General features: G+C 35.0%; 1 protein-coding gene across 2 annotated transcripts in view; it reads left to right on the plus strand.

The window, feature by feature from the left end:
• The window catches only part of skd (mediator complex subunit skuld), a 151983-nt gene that overhangs the window by 92312 nt on the left and 41590 nt on the right, over window positions 1-18081 (plus strand). For both annotated transcript variants that reach the window (XM_071590792.1, XM_071590794.1), the window contains exons 9-11: window positions 12958-13232; window positions 13846-14009; window positions 15342-15667. In XM_071590792.1, coding sequence (XP_071446893.1) covers window positions 12958-13232; window positions 13846-14009; window positions 15342-15667 — 765 coding nt within the window. The remainder of the gene's footprint in view (window positions 1-12957; window positions 13233-13845; window positions 14010-15341; window positions 15668-18081) is intronic.

Consider the following 18081-nt stretch of genomic DNA (forward strand, 5'->3'; position numbering starts at 1 on the left):
CTGTTACTCCATCACTTGATTATTCAATATTTATCTCAGTGTCAGAGTAATGGAATGCGCATAAGTCTTGATATTTATAATATTTGCAGTTATTTGATAATGTGTTGCATGTGTACTAGAGAAAATTATATTTTCCCATTTTTCACACGAATGCTGATAGCTGTTGAAAGTTATAGCCAAAAACATATGCCTGGAGTTAAATTTGTAGGTAAAAATACACAAAATGCCATAATTTTCTTTATAGGAATACACCTGCGCTTTCTGTTGTTTGGTTTTATTTTAAAGATATTAATATGATAGTAGTTGGTGTGGAGTGATATCCTTATGGACATACTCTAATATTAAATTAAAGATTGCCTTGGTAGTTCATTTGGTAATTTGCAATTGTTCAGAAATTGCCCTCAATAAGGAATTTTAATTTTGTTGCATCAAATACTTGCTGTCACCATGTGATTATCACAAGTTGACTACATTTTAATTCATTATTGAATATTTACTGAATTCAGACTTGATGAGTAATATTTCAGTGAGACTCAATATTTATTTATGCATCTTGGGTGTTATTAATGCCATGAAATTGGTCCTCATTATTTGAAGTAAAGTCAGTCATTTTCTGTGTGCTCAAACCAATCAAGGGAAGCCCTAGGAAAAAATCAAGACTGGATGAATATTTTTGAATTTAATAATATGTTCTGGGTCTAAAATTTGCCTGCATTTATATACCTTTTGCCGGTCAAAGATCATTTATGCTGATGATAACTACATTTTATAGTCCGTGAAATAATTGTAAATTTCTCAGTATGAAATCCTTGTGAAAATTAAATGTTGAGAATATTCTTTAAAAATTTCTAAATAAAATTTTATTTCCATATTATAAAAAGATGTTAGTACATATGATGCATGATAGTCTATTTTGAATATACGAAATTGGGCCAATGAGTTAGGTTCTTGGTCTAAAATATTAATATAGGTGCCAACAGTGACAGACGGAATTTGTAAACTAGATAAACTTGAATTAAAATGCATCACAAGTTAAAGGATTATCTTTATATATTTCATTTTACATAATGATTAGCACAATACTATTACAATAGATAAAATTGATATTTTAATTCTTTCATAAATATACCTTCTAGTTCAAATTGGTTTAGATTCTTAAATGAAAAGTTTGACTGTTTAGATTTGGAAGTATTTTAAATACATGGTTTTCAATGTTGTAAAATATAATTAAACACATTCTGTGTATGCCTGCCAATTGATCTCTTACTTTGGGTCTTTCAACATTATAATAAATTAGGAATGGTATGCATGTAATCTCAAAATTTGATGAATTCAATGAGAAAAGTGACCTAAAATGCTCTGAAAGTTTCAATCATCCCAAATAAAATGTAAAATACTGAGTTACATAAAATTTTCTGGCTGTAATTTGATTGTAAATCATTTTTGCCCATCTTTGTCTGATAGATTCTTCCTAAAATTATTCCCATAAAACAAAATACTGGGGACCTGTTGTGAATCGAATCCACATAATGCTTGTTAGATACAGAAACGTCTTTAGAAAATTTTCTCCTCCTCTTCCATTTTCGAGAAAAACATGCCTAAATCTTTAATCTTTATGGATCATCAAGAGTCATCTGAAAAGAAAGTTAGGGTTTGAAAGTGTAGCAAAAGAGTATATTAATGTGAATCATAGTTAAAACTCCCCCCATAGTTAATAATCATAGTTAAAAGCCCTCATGCTGTTTTGGACACCTAACCTTCAATTATTTTCTATGTTAATATACTTCTCTTTAGTAGTGTGCTGAACAAAGAACTGAGATAATCGATAGTCTGTATAGACTTACCTATAAAATGAATAATGAAAGTACTTCAGTGTCAATTGTGAAATGTGTTCCTGCAATATTATTTTTTGCATTAGTTAACACAGCTTACCTTCAAATTCTAAAGTTAGGAGCAGGTTTCATAAAAGATAATCTTCAAGAATGCATAAGACTACTTATTTAGTGTATCGTTATGGTAGAGGTTGCGAAGTGTTTATTTGTCAGTTTAAATATGAATGAATGAAGGCTATAAATATAGACATCCCATCTATGTTTGAAATAATTTTGTGGGCAGTTGTTATCTAGAACAGGGTAGAAGAAGGTAAATGTTATAACACCTAGGAGGCATCAAAACTATGCACTTTTCACATAAACATTTTAAAAATTATCTGTTATGTGGTGTTTTAAATTTAAATAACAGAATTATAGACTTGGAAAAGAGTGAGCTGTATTATTCACTAATACTCGTTATTTCTCACATTACTGTAAATTTATTTTTTTCCCAATGTCCTTGAGGTAATAAAATGTAATTTCATTTCACTGAATTGTCAGCACTGTAAACAGTTTCTGATTACCCTTGTTAGTGTGGGTCATATACAGCAAATCCCCATAATGCTGGATGGTCACGTTCATTGAAACTTAAAGTTCTGGTAAAATGCTGCCAAAAAAAAATAAATTGAGAATGCCGAGTTGCGTTCTTGGGCTGCAAACTCATGGATTTGATTCTACAATGTATTTTGCGACTGCAAAATAACCTACTTGCGTGTATAATTTTGAATTTATACTAACATAAATTGCTAATTTATCTATTCATCGAATGGATGTTGTATTTGCGTTCCTTGACGTTCTCATTGGCACTTTGGTATCCGTTTAGGGGCATTATTTATATTACTATAGCCTTTTAAGACAAAACTTGCTTCTTAAGATACCTGTTATTTGAGCAGAGAGAAAAAGCAAAATTTAAACCAGTCTATGAACACTGCGCTGGAAATCCTAGCACTTTGGTTTAGTTTCCAACAGACAGTAGTTGTTAGGTTTCCCTTTAAAGCACACAGGTTTTCAGCATGATAAGCTAGCATTAGTTTATTATTCTAAGTCGCCTGAAGTATTTGAACACATTAATATTGTAAGATGACCCATGAATAATGGTGCCAATTGCTCCTCCTTTGACATGAAAGTACCTTCTTCCTGGCATATTTTTTCCAAAACAAGGCCATTTGATGGTATTGAAGATTTATTAAGACCTTTAAACCTTTCTTTCTTCAGTCAAGGTTTTAAGTTATGGGTTTAAATTTTTGATAGCCAGATGGTCTGCAAAAGCCCTTTCCCTTACTAATTTTACATTATAGTAATAAAGCCATACCCCCAAACCCAATTATTTACTTAAAAGGGAACATAGATAGACCACTCAAGATTTTTTCACGTAATATTTTTTATAAATTTGATGTAATGTCTTGTATGATGGCCCAACTCAGAGATGCCCTATAGTGATTTTGACCCTCTATTCATGTGCAAGTTAAATGAATATTTGAACATTCTTCTAAATGTCATGCTAGCATCTAATAATTAGTTCTAAATTTTGCAAATAGTCCTAATTCTAGATTGATCAATCCCGTTTTTCTACCTTAGCATTGTTGTTCTTGGACCTGATTTTATTTTTTCTAAAATTTTAATCCTTCAGTCTGATTTGATGGTCAAATGCTCCAATTTTTTCTTTTTGCTTGTCAGTATGTTCCCCATAAAATTATTTTTCTAGACTGTTAGAACCCGTAGACTAAATTTTACAGTAGTACCTTAAGTGCTGATATACTTAAACTGATGAACAAATCATAATTACTAACTATACAGCTGCATACTTGATACTACTTAATCGATAGCCCCATTCTGAATTCTTCAACGAAATGTAGGAGAAAAGGGGATTATTTTTTACAGCAGAGTTTGAGGGTCTCTGTCACTGTTATTGCATTTAATACGGAAAACAGGATTAAAATCATTTCTAAGGATCAAGTTAAACATTGTCTAGTTAAATAATTACAAGGAAACTGCAGAAGATGCCGCTACTGTAACTTCTGCTAATGTTCATTTCAATGCAATAATTTCGGAGTGTAAAAATCATTCACCTTGACTGGGATTCGAACCCGGATCCATCAACCTCTGGTCGAGTGCTTCAGCCAGTTAAGCTATCGAAGCGTCCTCTTAAGCTCTGAAATTTTTAGGGCTTTAAAGGAACAAGGTGTTGTGACTATAATAGCCTAAGTGTTTAAAAGTTGACTTTAACCTTGTGGACTGTGGTGCGTCGCACAAGACTATGAATGCCTGTGACATTGTATGTATAGTATTTTTTCACAATATCTTGTTCCTTTAAAGCCCCCGAAATTTCAGAGTTTTAGAGGACGCCTAGATAGCCTAACTGGCTAAAGCACTCGACCAGATGTTGAGGTATCTGGGTTCGAATCCCAGTCAAGGCAAATGAATTTTACCCTCTGGCACTATTATTTAAGTAATGTCATGTTGATAGAAAGTACTTAAAGGTAGCAAGGGTAGGAAGTCCTAAAAGGAAATAAGCTTTACCAATAGACGCCACAATAAATACTTAAATTATTTTAATGTATATTACTCTTTTTCACATGCTTTGTAATTAATTGATTTTATTAATTTATTTTATTTATTTATTTATTTATTCAGTATAAGTCCGAAAACAGTGCATTCTGGCCTTTACATCGAACTATTAACAACGATAACAAAGATCACATTTACAAACACCCAAGCCCTAGGTGGAGGAAAACTCACCCAGGCGGGAATTGAACCCGCGACCCTTGGAATGGCAGACGAGGACGTTACCCCGCCGCCACCGGGGTCGGCTTCAAAAGTAGTAGTTTTGAGGGGAGGCGACCGACAGCTTAGGTCATTTGCGCCATAGGGGATGGATAGGAAAGGATGAAGGGTGGAGAGAAACCCGGCGTCGGCATTAGCCTACTCTTTACGAAAGGCGCCAAGGGGTCCACAGTTTAACGTCCCATCCGACGGACGGCGTACTCACTCAAAGTGCCCTCCACAAAGCACCTAAACTAGGGATCGAGATACCTCTGAAAAATATTCAACACCGCCGGGATTTGAACCCGTGCCCTCTGGGTGGGAAGCCAGTACTCGGCTTCAAAATAGTTTCACAATGTTAATACAATATAGGTCATTGATATGTGTGAAATTCAAAAGTTTTATTTTAACAATGACACTTAAAATATATTTTATGGGGAAGTGCCACTGCACCTTGTGATATAGGGTATGCAGAGGTGAACGGAATCTTGGAAAATCACGTCATTTGAATTTGCTCTATGTGATGGTTTACTGAACTGATTAGAAAAACATTATTCAAGTCAAGCTACTTTGTAAATTTGTCTCAATGTATGCATGATGTTGCGATCGGCTATAACAATCATACAACAGGCACACATTTGAGCTTGTGGAGTACGAACAGGATGTTTTTTTAATTGGCAGGCTAGTGTAATAATCAATGAATTTATATTGGTCCAGGCAATATAATTCTGAGAACACTAATTGGCAATTTTACATGTTATTCTGGTTTGGTTTGGTGCTGAAACCTGAATTTGTGCAACTTAAGCAGAGGTACTATATTTATCTAAAAGTTTTTTCATATATGGCAACACAGGGACACTAATCTTCCATCTAAGAAATAAGTATTATGAATTTTTGGTGAGAATGCATCCTAAGGTTAAATGAAAGATGAGTTGCTTTGTTTTCAAGGGCCCAAGTAATTATGCATTGCATAAAAAGTAATCGCCAAATTCTATAAAACTACTCCACATGGGGATCAACTTTTACGCTATATTGAAAATAATGCGAGGAGTTTTTTACAGTTTACAGTTAGGTAGACATCCGAAATATGCATATATATAGCACTATATGCATTAATCACTAAGTATTGTGTGTAATATAATATATCTGCTTTCTGGCTCCTAAATTGATTTTGTGTATAGCATAAAACTAGTAAAATCACAAATTAATCATCACTTGGAAGTCATTGGATGGGGCGTGGCCTCAGCATCTGATTAACTAATTGGAGAAAAGGTTTTTTGTAGCTGTGTCAATCATCTGGATTAGGAACAATATTTTCTGCTGATGTTTCCTTTTGTTTATAATAATTATTTTCAATTTCTGTTCCAATTATGACATGACAAGGTTGGGCCTAGAAAGAGAATATAGTGTAGAATAGGATAGCTTAGGTTCAGGCTTACTTGGTGTTAAGATAGAAAGGGTATCAAAGGAATTGAAATCAAGCTAGGCTCTGGGGATAGATAACAGTCATGCATAGCTATTTGAGGGTTTAGGAAAATGTGGGAGGAAGAGTTTTTATGGACTTATTTGTAACATTTATGAGGCAGGATTTTGGCCATAAAATTTCCCTAGATCAGTGATAGTTCCTATTCCAAAAAAGAAAAGGCAGCCATTAATTAGGATCTCAGAAATAAGTTTAATTTCACTTTCACGTTCAGCCAAGGTGGATTTAAGGATCATCAATAAGAGGATGGAGAACAGGGCAAATTATTACTTAGGGGATGGCCAGTATTGGTTTAGGGAGGGGAGAAGTATGCTTGATGCCATTAAATTAATGAGATGACCAATAGAGAGGAACATTGAATACAATGAGGATGTATGTGTCTTTTGTTGATCTCAAAAAGTTTGATAGTGTAAATTGGGTAGAATTAATGAATATAATGCAGGAAAAAAGGAGTAGGGATAGGAGACTTCTGTTACGTGCACTTGTCTAAGACTGATCAGCTGTGAGTAAAGGATGGAGAGTTAGGTTAAGAAGTGCTTTGAAGAGGGGTAAGCTATGGGTGTCCATTGTAACAGGTTCTTTTCACTGTATAGGTGGAGAAAATTGGCATGGGAAGAGCTGGAAATATGAATGAAAGTGGGTGGGGAGTTGATAAATCAGTTAAGTTTGTGAATGATCAAGCATCAGTTCATCAGTCAGTCAAGTGTTGCAAACACATTAGAAAGCCAGTGTGACAGGCAAAATGGACGGAAAGGAAAACAAACTAGGAGGTGCTAGGCTAGGTGGGTGAGGCAATGGGATTGTTGTGTGGCAATGTGATGAAATCCAAATGAAGCAGGGAAGATGGAAGAAGAAAATTTTGATCAGCTATGGATTGTTGAAGACAATAGAAGAGAGAATATTAGACAAGCTATGTAGGGGTAAAAATTGAATATGTTGGATGCAATGTGAAAAAAATGGTGAAATTCAATTGCTGCAAAAATTTTAATTGGGATTGTTCTTCAGCTTCTCTGCAACAGGTCACTGTGCCTCTTAAGTTTTGCATTGAGTATCCTGTGTAAAATAAAATCATTAGTCAAAGGACCCTTCAAGTCAAAAACCATCAAATTGAGATAATTATTTAACATACAGTACTTTAAATGCTGATCCTTTGGATGCTGTGTAAATTATTTATCAGAGGATGTATAAATATTGAGACAAAGAAGCAAGAAATATGTGAAAAAAGGGTTTAGAAAAAGGAAATAAAATCGTTTTAGAACCTCATAATGGTATGTTGGGTCAAAGACTTACTAGGCATACTTACATGTTATAGTCGTTACCCTTAATTCCTGATAATCTTTCTTTAATGCAAATTCAGAACTAGGTATTTTAGTTGATGCAATTAGTATCCAGGATAATTTCAGTTGAATGATGTAGGTAACAAAACTAGTACAAGAGTTAGCAGTTTTTGAATGTGTTGATAGGTAAGATGTACTTAACAATGCATTATTTCGTAATTTTTAGATTAAGGGAAATGATAAAAATCAAAGTTTTTTGAGTCGCAGCTACAGTTAGTATTACTATATTTTTAAAAGTTGGACGAGGCCTGCATTGCAGGCTCTTTTGCCAAGCTTGATTCTTTATTGGGAAATTAAGTAGTAAATCGTAGAGTTTTTATTAACTTATTTTATTCAAGTAAGTATCTTTAAGTTTATTTCTGAGAACATAGAATAAGTATTTATTTCTCATTTTTATTTTATCCCCAATCACATCGTTGTCCTAGTTTCCTGAGCCATTGGTTGTCATTGAAGTGCTTTTCTTTAGCACTTTTGTCTTTCACATTCATATTTTGGATAAAACAATATTTTTTCAACATTGATGTCATTCCCTTTGATTATTGTAATAAATCCCAAATTAATTATAAAAGTAGCTTCAGAGTGACTGAAGACCCCCAAGTACAAATGGCCATGGTGCTATTGATCATTCCATACACAACTGACATATGTGACACCCATAGGTTTTCCTTTATCCCTTATTTTATCTCCAGCAAAACTTAATATTCACTAATTATTTTGCCCTACGTGCGAGACTGTTTATGGAGGACCTGGAGTGAAGCCCTGAAGAATGGCCTTGCGTGAAGTTGGGCTGAGACTCATTTCCATGTCCACACTTTCAGGTGTAGAAAGCACAGGCAGGCCGGGCCAAGCAAAAGCAGCTCGTCAAATGGTGGCCTCGCTCCTTCCTCCTCTTCTTCCCTTTCCGGAAACCCCACACCTTCCCCCAACAATGCCCCCTTCCTTTCCCGACTGTCATCCAAAGGGGAGAAGGGTGAGAGGATGGGGCGGCATGGGGGGGCAAGGGCAGGGGCTGTGCCCTCAGCCGTGGTGGCTTCCGCTGTGCCGACGGTCCCTTTTCACCGCCGTTCACCCTCCCTCTTCTGGGAGGGCGGTGGTGACAGTCCCAGGCCCCAGGCCGACCCCATCACCTGCATTCCTCCGAGGTTTGTACTGACGGAGAATTCACCTCACTTGCCTCACCAAAAACACTTCCACCTCACCCTGCACAGTTTCACTTTTTTTTTGACCACTCAATATCATCCCACTCCTCAATCACCGCTTACCCACTGCCGACAATAACTTCCTCACCTTTTGTTCCCTTGCTTTGGCTGGATGCTATTAATTGGGTGGTGCTCTAGAAATATACCCATATATGTGTGCAAGGAGTTATTTATTTCTCTCATCTTCTCAGGAAAATTAATTTTCTCTCAGTTATGGGGTACTTTTTTGTTTTTTTAATTATTCTTCTTTGTTTTCTTGTTGTACAGTTCTACTTCTCATGCAAAAAACCAAAATTAATATTTTATATGTTAAATAATTCTTTCCTAATTTGTTCAGTTTTCATGTGCTTTTGTTTCTTATTGTCTCCCTACAAGAACCAATGGTGGTAACACACTGACCCATCTTAATTTCAAATAATAGTTACCCTCAAGATTCTTCCTGCTTTAGCAAACCAAGTACACTTCAATTCCTGGTTCACATGTGCAACATAGGAATTAGTGAATCTCTAATGAAACAAACCCCCCTCATGTTGATCTCTATTAGAGAAAACCCTTCTCCTGTGGCTAGGGTATGCTAGGCCAGGCACTAGTCAAAATTTTTGTGGGTTCATATATCCAGATAAGTTAAATTTCATCGTTGTAGTCATTGTTTTTCAAAAAATCTTAACTAATCTGACATTTTACTTTACCATAGAATGAAGAGTAGTGGTAAGTTTGAATTAATTCTGGTCCCTTGGCTCATTAATGTGGCTGATTGAATGTAAATTGATTTTTTGTGTACATATTTTGTCAGATGCAGTATTTTGCATGGTTAATGTATATAGACTACATTTGTCGGGTGTCCTTGCATTGCATTAAACCCTTAATGATGTTTACCTTCAAAATATAAAAATAATTGGTATAAAATATTAATCTTTGTAGTTTCCATAGTACGAAGATGATGTGTCATTTGATTCAAGTTCACATTATTTAAGGGTTCACTGCATTTATTCACTTATTTGTTTTTATGGACTTTCTGCTAAATGTGCATTCTAATAGGTGTTAGTGTATGTAAAATAGTCAAATGTGTAATGTTGCATGTTCTTGGATTTCTGGAACGTCAATGTTGTGGTTATTGTTGTGTGTTTATTCTTTTTGAGATATCTTCTACATTAAAATGCAAAAATCATACCCATAGCCAATTGATTACAATGAAACTATCAAAATTTACTACAGTAATAGTTGGTTCAATGATGGGGTGATAGTATAGTATATTGGAAGCAATGGTTTCTCTAGTGATCTCTCTTCCTTGATTTTGAGTGCAGCCATGATTATATCATGTAACCTTCTCTAGAAAGATGAAATATAACAAGGTAATTCGATAAATTGGTTTCATGTTAGTTTTGATTTATTAGTAACTACCAATATTTTCGAGGTCATTTATTGTAACTTACATTTTTTTAATTGCATGAGGCATTTTCAGTTTCTTGTAAATGGGAAGGTTTTTTTTAGTGAATATTCTCATTGTGCCATTGTATGTGGCAGGAAAGAAGGGCTCTTTATTTTGTTTTGTTTGCCTTAGTTTGTCTTACATCCTGTAAAATAGTGTATAAAAACAAAGCACCCTGAAAAAATTGTGAAATTCAGGAAATTGGACCAAATTATAATTATAATAATGTCATTATAAATGATAAGTACAGTGTCAGTGTTGATGATTCTTTGCCACTTCTATCAAAATATTGGCATTAAATGTTAAAATGTAGCCAGAGTTAGCTGAATATATTAGGATCATATTGCTGGAAGAAGATCACTAGTACTGATGAATTAGCTAGGTTGGGAAAGGCTGGGCCAAAGAAATGGAATCAACATTTCAAAAACTTAAGTTAAAGTTTTAATAAGGTTAGGAACATGATATTCTGAGGATCGTTAACCGTGGCTCTACAGTATGGTTACTGGTGAGAAAATGTATCTTGAGCTTGGATTTTGGAATCACATGTCTACTTCATATCATAGTTTTAATTTACTCGCAAGTAAATAAAAATATACATCTCTCTAGACTTTCTCTTTCCTCGCTATCTCTTCTGTGTTAAGTTAAATTTTCAATTTCATGTACATCTTCCATTCATACTTCATGGCGTGTACTTGTCTCAGATACCAGTAATAAGTTGTTTGATTGAGTCAATATTGAGTTTCTTTGTATTTCGCTTAGTTTTTTTGAGAGTAGCTTCATGCTCATGTCTCAATTGAAATCATCTTGTTTAATACTCAATTTCATTTTCTAACTGTTATTAATTTAACCATAAAATTATTGGTGGCCTTTTTGTTGCATGTGAATGTTAATTTCCTTTTCCTAGCTGCTGACATTGAAAAATGTTAACCAAAATGAACTGCTTTCGTTTGGGCTACATAAATTTTAATGATTTGAAAATTCTTGAAATTTTATGTAAATAAGATTTCATTGAAAGGAAGATGAAAATTCTGTGTACAGGAATTCTTGGTTTTAGTGGTGAATAACACTGTCTGTGGATCAAATAACTTCTCAGAAATCCTCTCTAGCTTGTTTGGGTGCATCTCCACTTTTAAGCCTTTCATGTTGAGGACACCTGGCTGAAGCCTGGATTTTGCCGCTAATTTTGGAATTGTGCATTTACAATCTTGTTGGAGTCGTACCTTGCTTGAAATACAATTTCCTCCATTATTAAAGCTGTGAATCTATACCAATGGATCATTTTTGGAGAATTTGAAAGATGTGAACTTGCATGTGGTTGTGTTTATATAAAAGCTTGTTAAATGTGATTAAGTTGGGCCAAGTGAACCTGACACAGAATCAAGGCCTTGGTATGGATAACAATCATATAAATCAGTGGCTGTGGAGTAAACTGCCTTTAATGCTATTTGTTCTTGATTCAATCATTGTTCACCCCCTATTGACAGGTGAGTGAATAGTGATGGAAGTTAAGCCAGTGGTGAACCATTCAATAATCTGTCATCCATTTTCCTTGAGTTCTAATTAACCTCACATTTACCTTTTTTTCAATACTTTCCTATTCTTATAAGCCCAATGTAGCATTTTTGCTAATTGCTTAGTATTTTGTTTACCTTTTGATGTACTTGTCAAAGGTAGACTTATTTTCTATTTTCAACCTTGAAAGCACTAATGGAGCAGCATGAGGTGGTGTCTAATGATAGGAGCTCTATTTCTGATTTTGGTGAGATTCTTAAGTAAGATGGGATTTAATGCCCTGGGCCTTAAAACTGTCAGCTGCATAGCAGGATATATTTCAAGTAATACAAAATTATACTGAAAGTAGAAAGACAGCACCCAGAATTGTAATGCCACCTGTAACATTTAATCTTACTCATTGCTGCACTTAGTTCAGTCCAAAGAAGTTTCACTGTGAATGCAAAAGTTCAAGTAGCCAGAGAATTCTAACCTTTTGATGTCCCATTAATTGGTATTATCCATGGTATCTACCTTAATATGGAAAAGTAATTGTGATTTAAAGCAAGGTATACAGGATTTTTCCTTGAGCCAGTCAGAGCTGTTGAAAATTGGGTGGTATGATTGTTTATAACTGTGGTTTATGGTATGGTTGCTTGCTTAATTTGGTACTTTTCAATGTATCCCCTCATCATAGAAAACTTCTCAAAACATGCACATCACAAGCCTTCTAACTTGTTATGGGTCTGGTGCCAGTTTGTTTATTGGCTTTGGATCTCGGTTCTGACAGTTCTGGTAAATAGATAAGTATCAAGCTATGACCAGTTGAAATAGTAATTAAGACCTCAATCACCTTTAAAGAATTTTTATCTCAAAAGAAGTTAGTTGTGCATATGGTTCATCAGAAGAACCAATTGAACGCATGACTACTTTTAGAAATGAGGGGAAAATTTTAACTCAAACCTAATAAGCACAACCAAACCTAAAACCTTATGGGCACTGTCAAAAAAATAGTAGTGCTGAATTAATGTCCAAATGATTAATTATTTATTTTTTCCATTTAAATGGTTCATTTTGCCTTAAATTGAATTCAGCACATCTTATTCATGTTGGGATCATTTAAAAATGATTCCTGTTGCATTTCAGTTGAAAAAATTTCATTGGATCAACAAAAATTTTGCATTGCATAATTAGGTGATTGTGAAAATTAATATTTGTGCACTAGAGAGTGAGTATTGTCACGTCATTCATAAAAAATTTGGACTTCAGCAGTTGAAATCTTTTCACCCTCTCCTTTCAAACAAAGAATAATTAATTTAAAGAATCTGTAAAGTGAAAAATTACTTGAAATTACTTTTTTAATGTGCCATTGTCTCTACTTTAGGCCGCCACCTCTTACTTCATCCGCTGGAGCAACTTCAGCCACTAGTACCACGACACAGTCTGGGGGCACACCATCATACCGTGGTGGTAATGGTGGCACAGCTACAGTGCAGTCTTCGTCCTCATCGTCGTCTTCATCGTCGTCTTCTCTGACACCTAACCCCTCCCTCGGTGGGCCACAGCCTGCTGTGGGAGGAGTGGGCTCTCCAGCCTCAGCTGCCCCCTCCCCACTCCCTGATCCCCATTCTCAACCCCCAGCCTCTGTTGCTCCACCTGGTGAGTTACTTTCTGTTTGAGGCAGGGGCAATTGGAGGGTCTAGATCATCATGGTTCTTGGGGAAGTTTTCAAAAACCATGCTGTGGTATTAGTAATTTGTAGTAATTAAGAAATCAAGGCCAAAGGTATAATGTTCTTGTTTGTTGTTCATTAAAATTCGCCTACAAAATTCACCAGAATATTGATGTAAATCTTGAAGCTAAGATTTGAAAAGAAAATACTTTCATGGCAATAATGTGGCATTGTAGTTAATTGATCAATATCTTGATATAAAATGTAAGTTATTGGAAATATAGTTTAATGTTACCACTGTTGTTTGAAACAACCATAAGATAGTCTTTGAAGCTATGCATGGAAATCAGGTAGCAAAGAGTAGGCATGAGAGATTTGGGTCATGGCCCAAATTTTGCTTAATCCTTGAGTAGATTTTTCTCTTCTTTTGCTGTGTTAATATAATTGCAAATTTGGTGTATACTTATAAAAGTTTCAAGTAATTGGAAAAGATTTTGTTTTCACACAGTGGGGTATCTCTTTATGGTGACCTCATTTGTGTTCAAAGAAAATGTTCAAGTGCATTATCTTCTTAACTTGACTATGTTGACACTCTTGCAGATCCAACAATGCCTACCCTGAGTCCTCATCCACCTCTGTCTAATACTGGTGCTGGAATGGGTGGGCGGCCAGCAACTCCAGTAGAATCTCAGGACCGTGGAACACCTGGTGCCACACCAACTGATCTCAATGGGCCAAAATCAGTTTCATCAGTGTCCAACCAGGTATGCGATGCATACAGTTTAATATTTATGTGTATGTGACAAATGCCAACTGATATCAGGAAATGCAGTTCCTAAATCTGTGTTAGTGTTTGCAAAAATCGACGTTCACTTGACAAATTCCAAAGAAACTGCGGGAGATGCCAAAGCAGTGACTTTTAACAGAGTCATCTACATACATCTACATAATACCCCGCAAACCGCTGCGAGGGCGTGTGGCGGGGGGAAGTCATCCGCTAATATGCATTTCAATGCAACAATTTCAGTGTGTATAAATCATTCGCCTGGACTGGGATTTGAATCCGGATCCCTCAGTGTCTGGTCAAGTGCTTTAGCCAGTTAAGCTATCGAGGCGTCCTCTTAAAATCTGTAATTTTAGAGTTTGCAGAGGACGCCTCGATAGCTTAACTGGCTAAAGCACTCGACCAGACATTGAGGGATCCGGATTCAAATCCCAGTCAAGGCGAATGATTTTTACTCTCTGAAATTATTTCATTGACATTCACTTGAAACAAAATTCAATATTAACTAAAGGAAATATCTCTGGAGAGAATTCGTTGATCTCAAATTCAAGATAAAATTTCTAAGAGGTTTTCGCAAATAGTTCAAGAAAAATGCTGTAATATAATGGATTAAAAGAAGAAAAGGAAAATGCACTAACATGATATTAAAATAAAGTTGTTAGAGACGATCAGACTTTAAATATGAGATTTTGAGGAGCGCATAAATTTTATCCTACTATATTTCAAGGTTTTTCATTTTACAAATGCATCAATTATTCAATTGAATGATTGTTCCATGATTTATGATTCCTGTTAAATTGCCTTTTGTTCTACATTTTCAGGAAATTTTTCTGTTCATTTATCGATTAAAAGTCTAGTCATGCAAGTATTTCACTTTTTTAGAAAATGGTTCTTTTAATATCTATTGCAATTTTTTTGTTTTATGTATTGAAAAAGACTTGTATTACATTAGTTTTACATTAAATAAGTACAATAAACTTCATTGTAACCTGAAAAAAAGAAAACCTTGTGGTTTTCAAAAAGAATCAGGGCATAGCACACAGAGCATGGATATACTCTTAGTACAAAAAACCAGGAAAAGACAGGGAAACCTGGAATAAGAGGTAATGCTGATAAACTTAACACTGGACAGAATCTAGTTTATGATAAAGTGGTATTGGAATAAGTACTATCTGTCACTTCGTTTATGAAGCAGTGCGGTTTTAAATACTTCCTTCATTGTGAATATTCAATGCTGGTCATAGAAGTTCATTGAAATATGTGGATGCCTTGAAATCAGACAAATAAATCTTTATTTCATTTCCTTTCGCAGGTGTTCTCACCATACCCGGCTGCGTCAAGTGTTGAAGCCTCTAGACCAGTGGACAGTGTTGGAGGGGTAGGATCGCAAGGTCCAGCTAGTGCTCACTCTGTGGGAAATGCTCCGCTGTCAGTGCCCCCTTTGCCCCCTTCCACTCCACTCCCTGGCCCCACCCAATCGGTCAGTACAACCGTCAATGCCCAAAGTGCTACAATGACCAGCCACCCATCTTTTGCCATCAAAAGGCCTGTCTTATCATCAAGGGAGTATGAGGATGCCTTGGTGGAAGATGAACGCCCTTGGGAACTTCTCTACAATTACTCAACTCTCGATGCTTGGTCAGTACATAATTTGACTATTTATTATATAACCATGCAGCTCCCAAGAGTTGTTAGGTATGAGGAAATGTCATGTAAATATATATTTGAGTATGGCGAGTTAGTTCGGTTGAAAGGAAAGATCCCAGGCATGTCACCATGAAAATTAAAGATATATCCCGAGTTGATTGATGTCGAATAAGTTGTGGAAGCATGAAAGAAATAAAATGCCGGGCCATTATTTAGTTTTTGAATTGGTTAGTTTAAATATAGACATGTGTCCATGAATGGTAGAGCATGCTACTGCTATATTTTGACTCTTGGTTAAATATACAGTTGTAATTGACTTCAGTGGATAATAATTTTGAGTCAGTAAGTAGGAGCTATTTCAAGTTATGATAAAAAGTATGCACTTCCAATTTGGCAGAAAGGCTTGCATTAGATAAGAACTGATTTTGTTTCAAATATGGCATTATGCCTGTAATTTTGAAACTGATCCATGATGACTATGCTTCAAATTTTTTACTTGGTAATATTTTACAAAAACTTGTTTAGGTACATAGTATAATTTTAAGAAACGTGATGTAATAGAATGTTGATCAGAAAACTGCCAGCATGTTCCAATAAGTTTCTGTGACTTAGACTTGGAATTTTAAATTAAGCTGTTCCTGGTATTTCTTTGTGATTATATCATTTCTTACGGTACAGATAGTGTATGGTAGACAGATTAAAATGAAGAAGTAGGAGTGCTTTCCTTGAACCCGAAGATAATGAAGCAGTATCTGTGTTGAAAGGGTTTACAATACATACATAAGAGTAATTGATATGGTGTCAATACTTTTTTGAACCAACTTATATTATGAATAATGTGGAAATTTTAAATAAATTTGCTTGAATGTTGAAATGAACGTTACATGCCAGTATTCAACTGACACGTTCTAATTTGAACGTCTGTTTATAGCTAGTGAATAAAATTGAGAGAAGATATTAATTTTATTCTTTAAACTGGAGCAAATTTAACATGTCATTGAGATTCTTTATTATATTAATTTGGGTTCGATCATGTGTAATGAAGTATAGCTCCAACATTCTCTGAATGCGGAAATGTAATATGCCTAAGGAGAATTTTAGAGCTTTTTAAGGGTTACACTGTATTTACAATTACTTATTAATATGAATAAAATACATGGATTATACAGGCATCCATTTACTTATATGAATCATGAATGGCTGAGAGCAAACTGTTGATAATGTTGGTCTTTTTATTGTGGTGTAGAATTTTTGCGAGGCTAATGGCCAAGTTGTTAATAGTCATTCACTTGGTATCTTTTCCTCGCTAAATTGAGTTAAGTTGTGACTACTACTGTCACAACTCTGCCATCCATAAACTGAGGTTCAAAGATCTTATTGAATCTTTATACAATGATGGCACATTAATGGTTAAACAATTAAGAGCAAATAAATAAAAATGTCCCATACAGCTTCATGCATACAGCCCCATATACTCCCATAGTGTGCATAATGTACATTGTGTATTAAGACAGACTTTTTTCCATGTAGAAAAAACAATTTTACTTTTGGTACTTTTGGTTCTTATATTTGTGTTTGCATGGTGATTTTCCAAATTAAACCGACAGAGTTAATTACTTTTTCTTGCTTGCGATGAAGTCTCGGAAATCAATTCAAAACCAACACTAACCCACAACCTTACATAGTGTGAATAAACAAGTATGGAATATTAAACACTTCCTGATTATGAGAATGGTTCAAATGTAAAGGAAGAGTGGTGGTTCGATGATATAGCTAAAGGGGCTGTTGTCCACCAGAGGAATGCTAAAATTAAATGCTGTGTAAATGCATCGCTGCTTTATCTTGGCTGAAGACTTGCACTGAAACCTTAGCTACATGCATCCACTTTCTCTATTGATCCACATCCTGTATTGATAAATGTAGTGCATAGATTTTGAAGCAATATATTTCTTTGAAGTTGAAGAACAACTTAACGGTCAGAATATCTGAGATTGTATCTTCATACATATTATTTTAACAACTTTGTTGTTGCGCATGCATGTTATTTGTAAAATGATAATGAAAAGAAATAATTTGTTTCAGTAATAGTAAATAAGGAATTTAGAATGAAGCAATATAATATGCAGTAGATGAAAATTTGCTTACCATTTGGTCGCTGTCTTTGGATTTGCTTCATTTCTCAAGTAGTTCTAATGGCCTATGGCTTTCTTTTCTGAGAAATGCTAGTTATAAAATAAAATATCTCTCTTTATTGTCAGGCTTCTATGACCAATTTCAGTTTTTTAATTACCTCAAGTATCACCTGATTAGCCATAACTATTTTCTTTCATAAGATTTGAAATGTGCTATAATTGTTCATATCATCTCAGGTCAAACCCCTCAGCCCTTCTGCCTCTCCATCCCTA

The sequence above is a fragment of the Hetaerina americana genome, unplaced genomic scaffold, assembly GCF_022747635.1.
Source record: "Hetaerina americana unplaced genomic scaffold, ioHetAmer1.1.p SCAF_4, whole genome shotgun sequence".
Taxonomy (NCBI): Eukaryota; Metazoa; Arthropoda; class Insecta; order Odonata; family Calopterygidae; genus Hetaerina; species Hetaerina americana.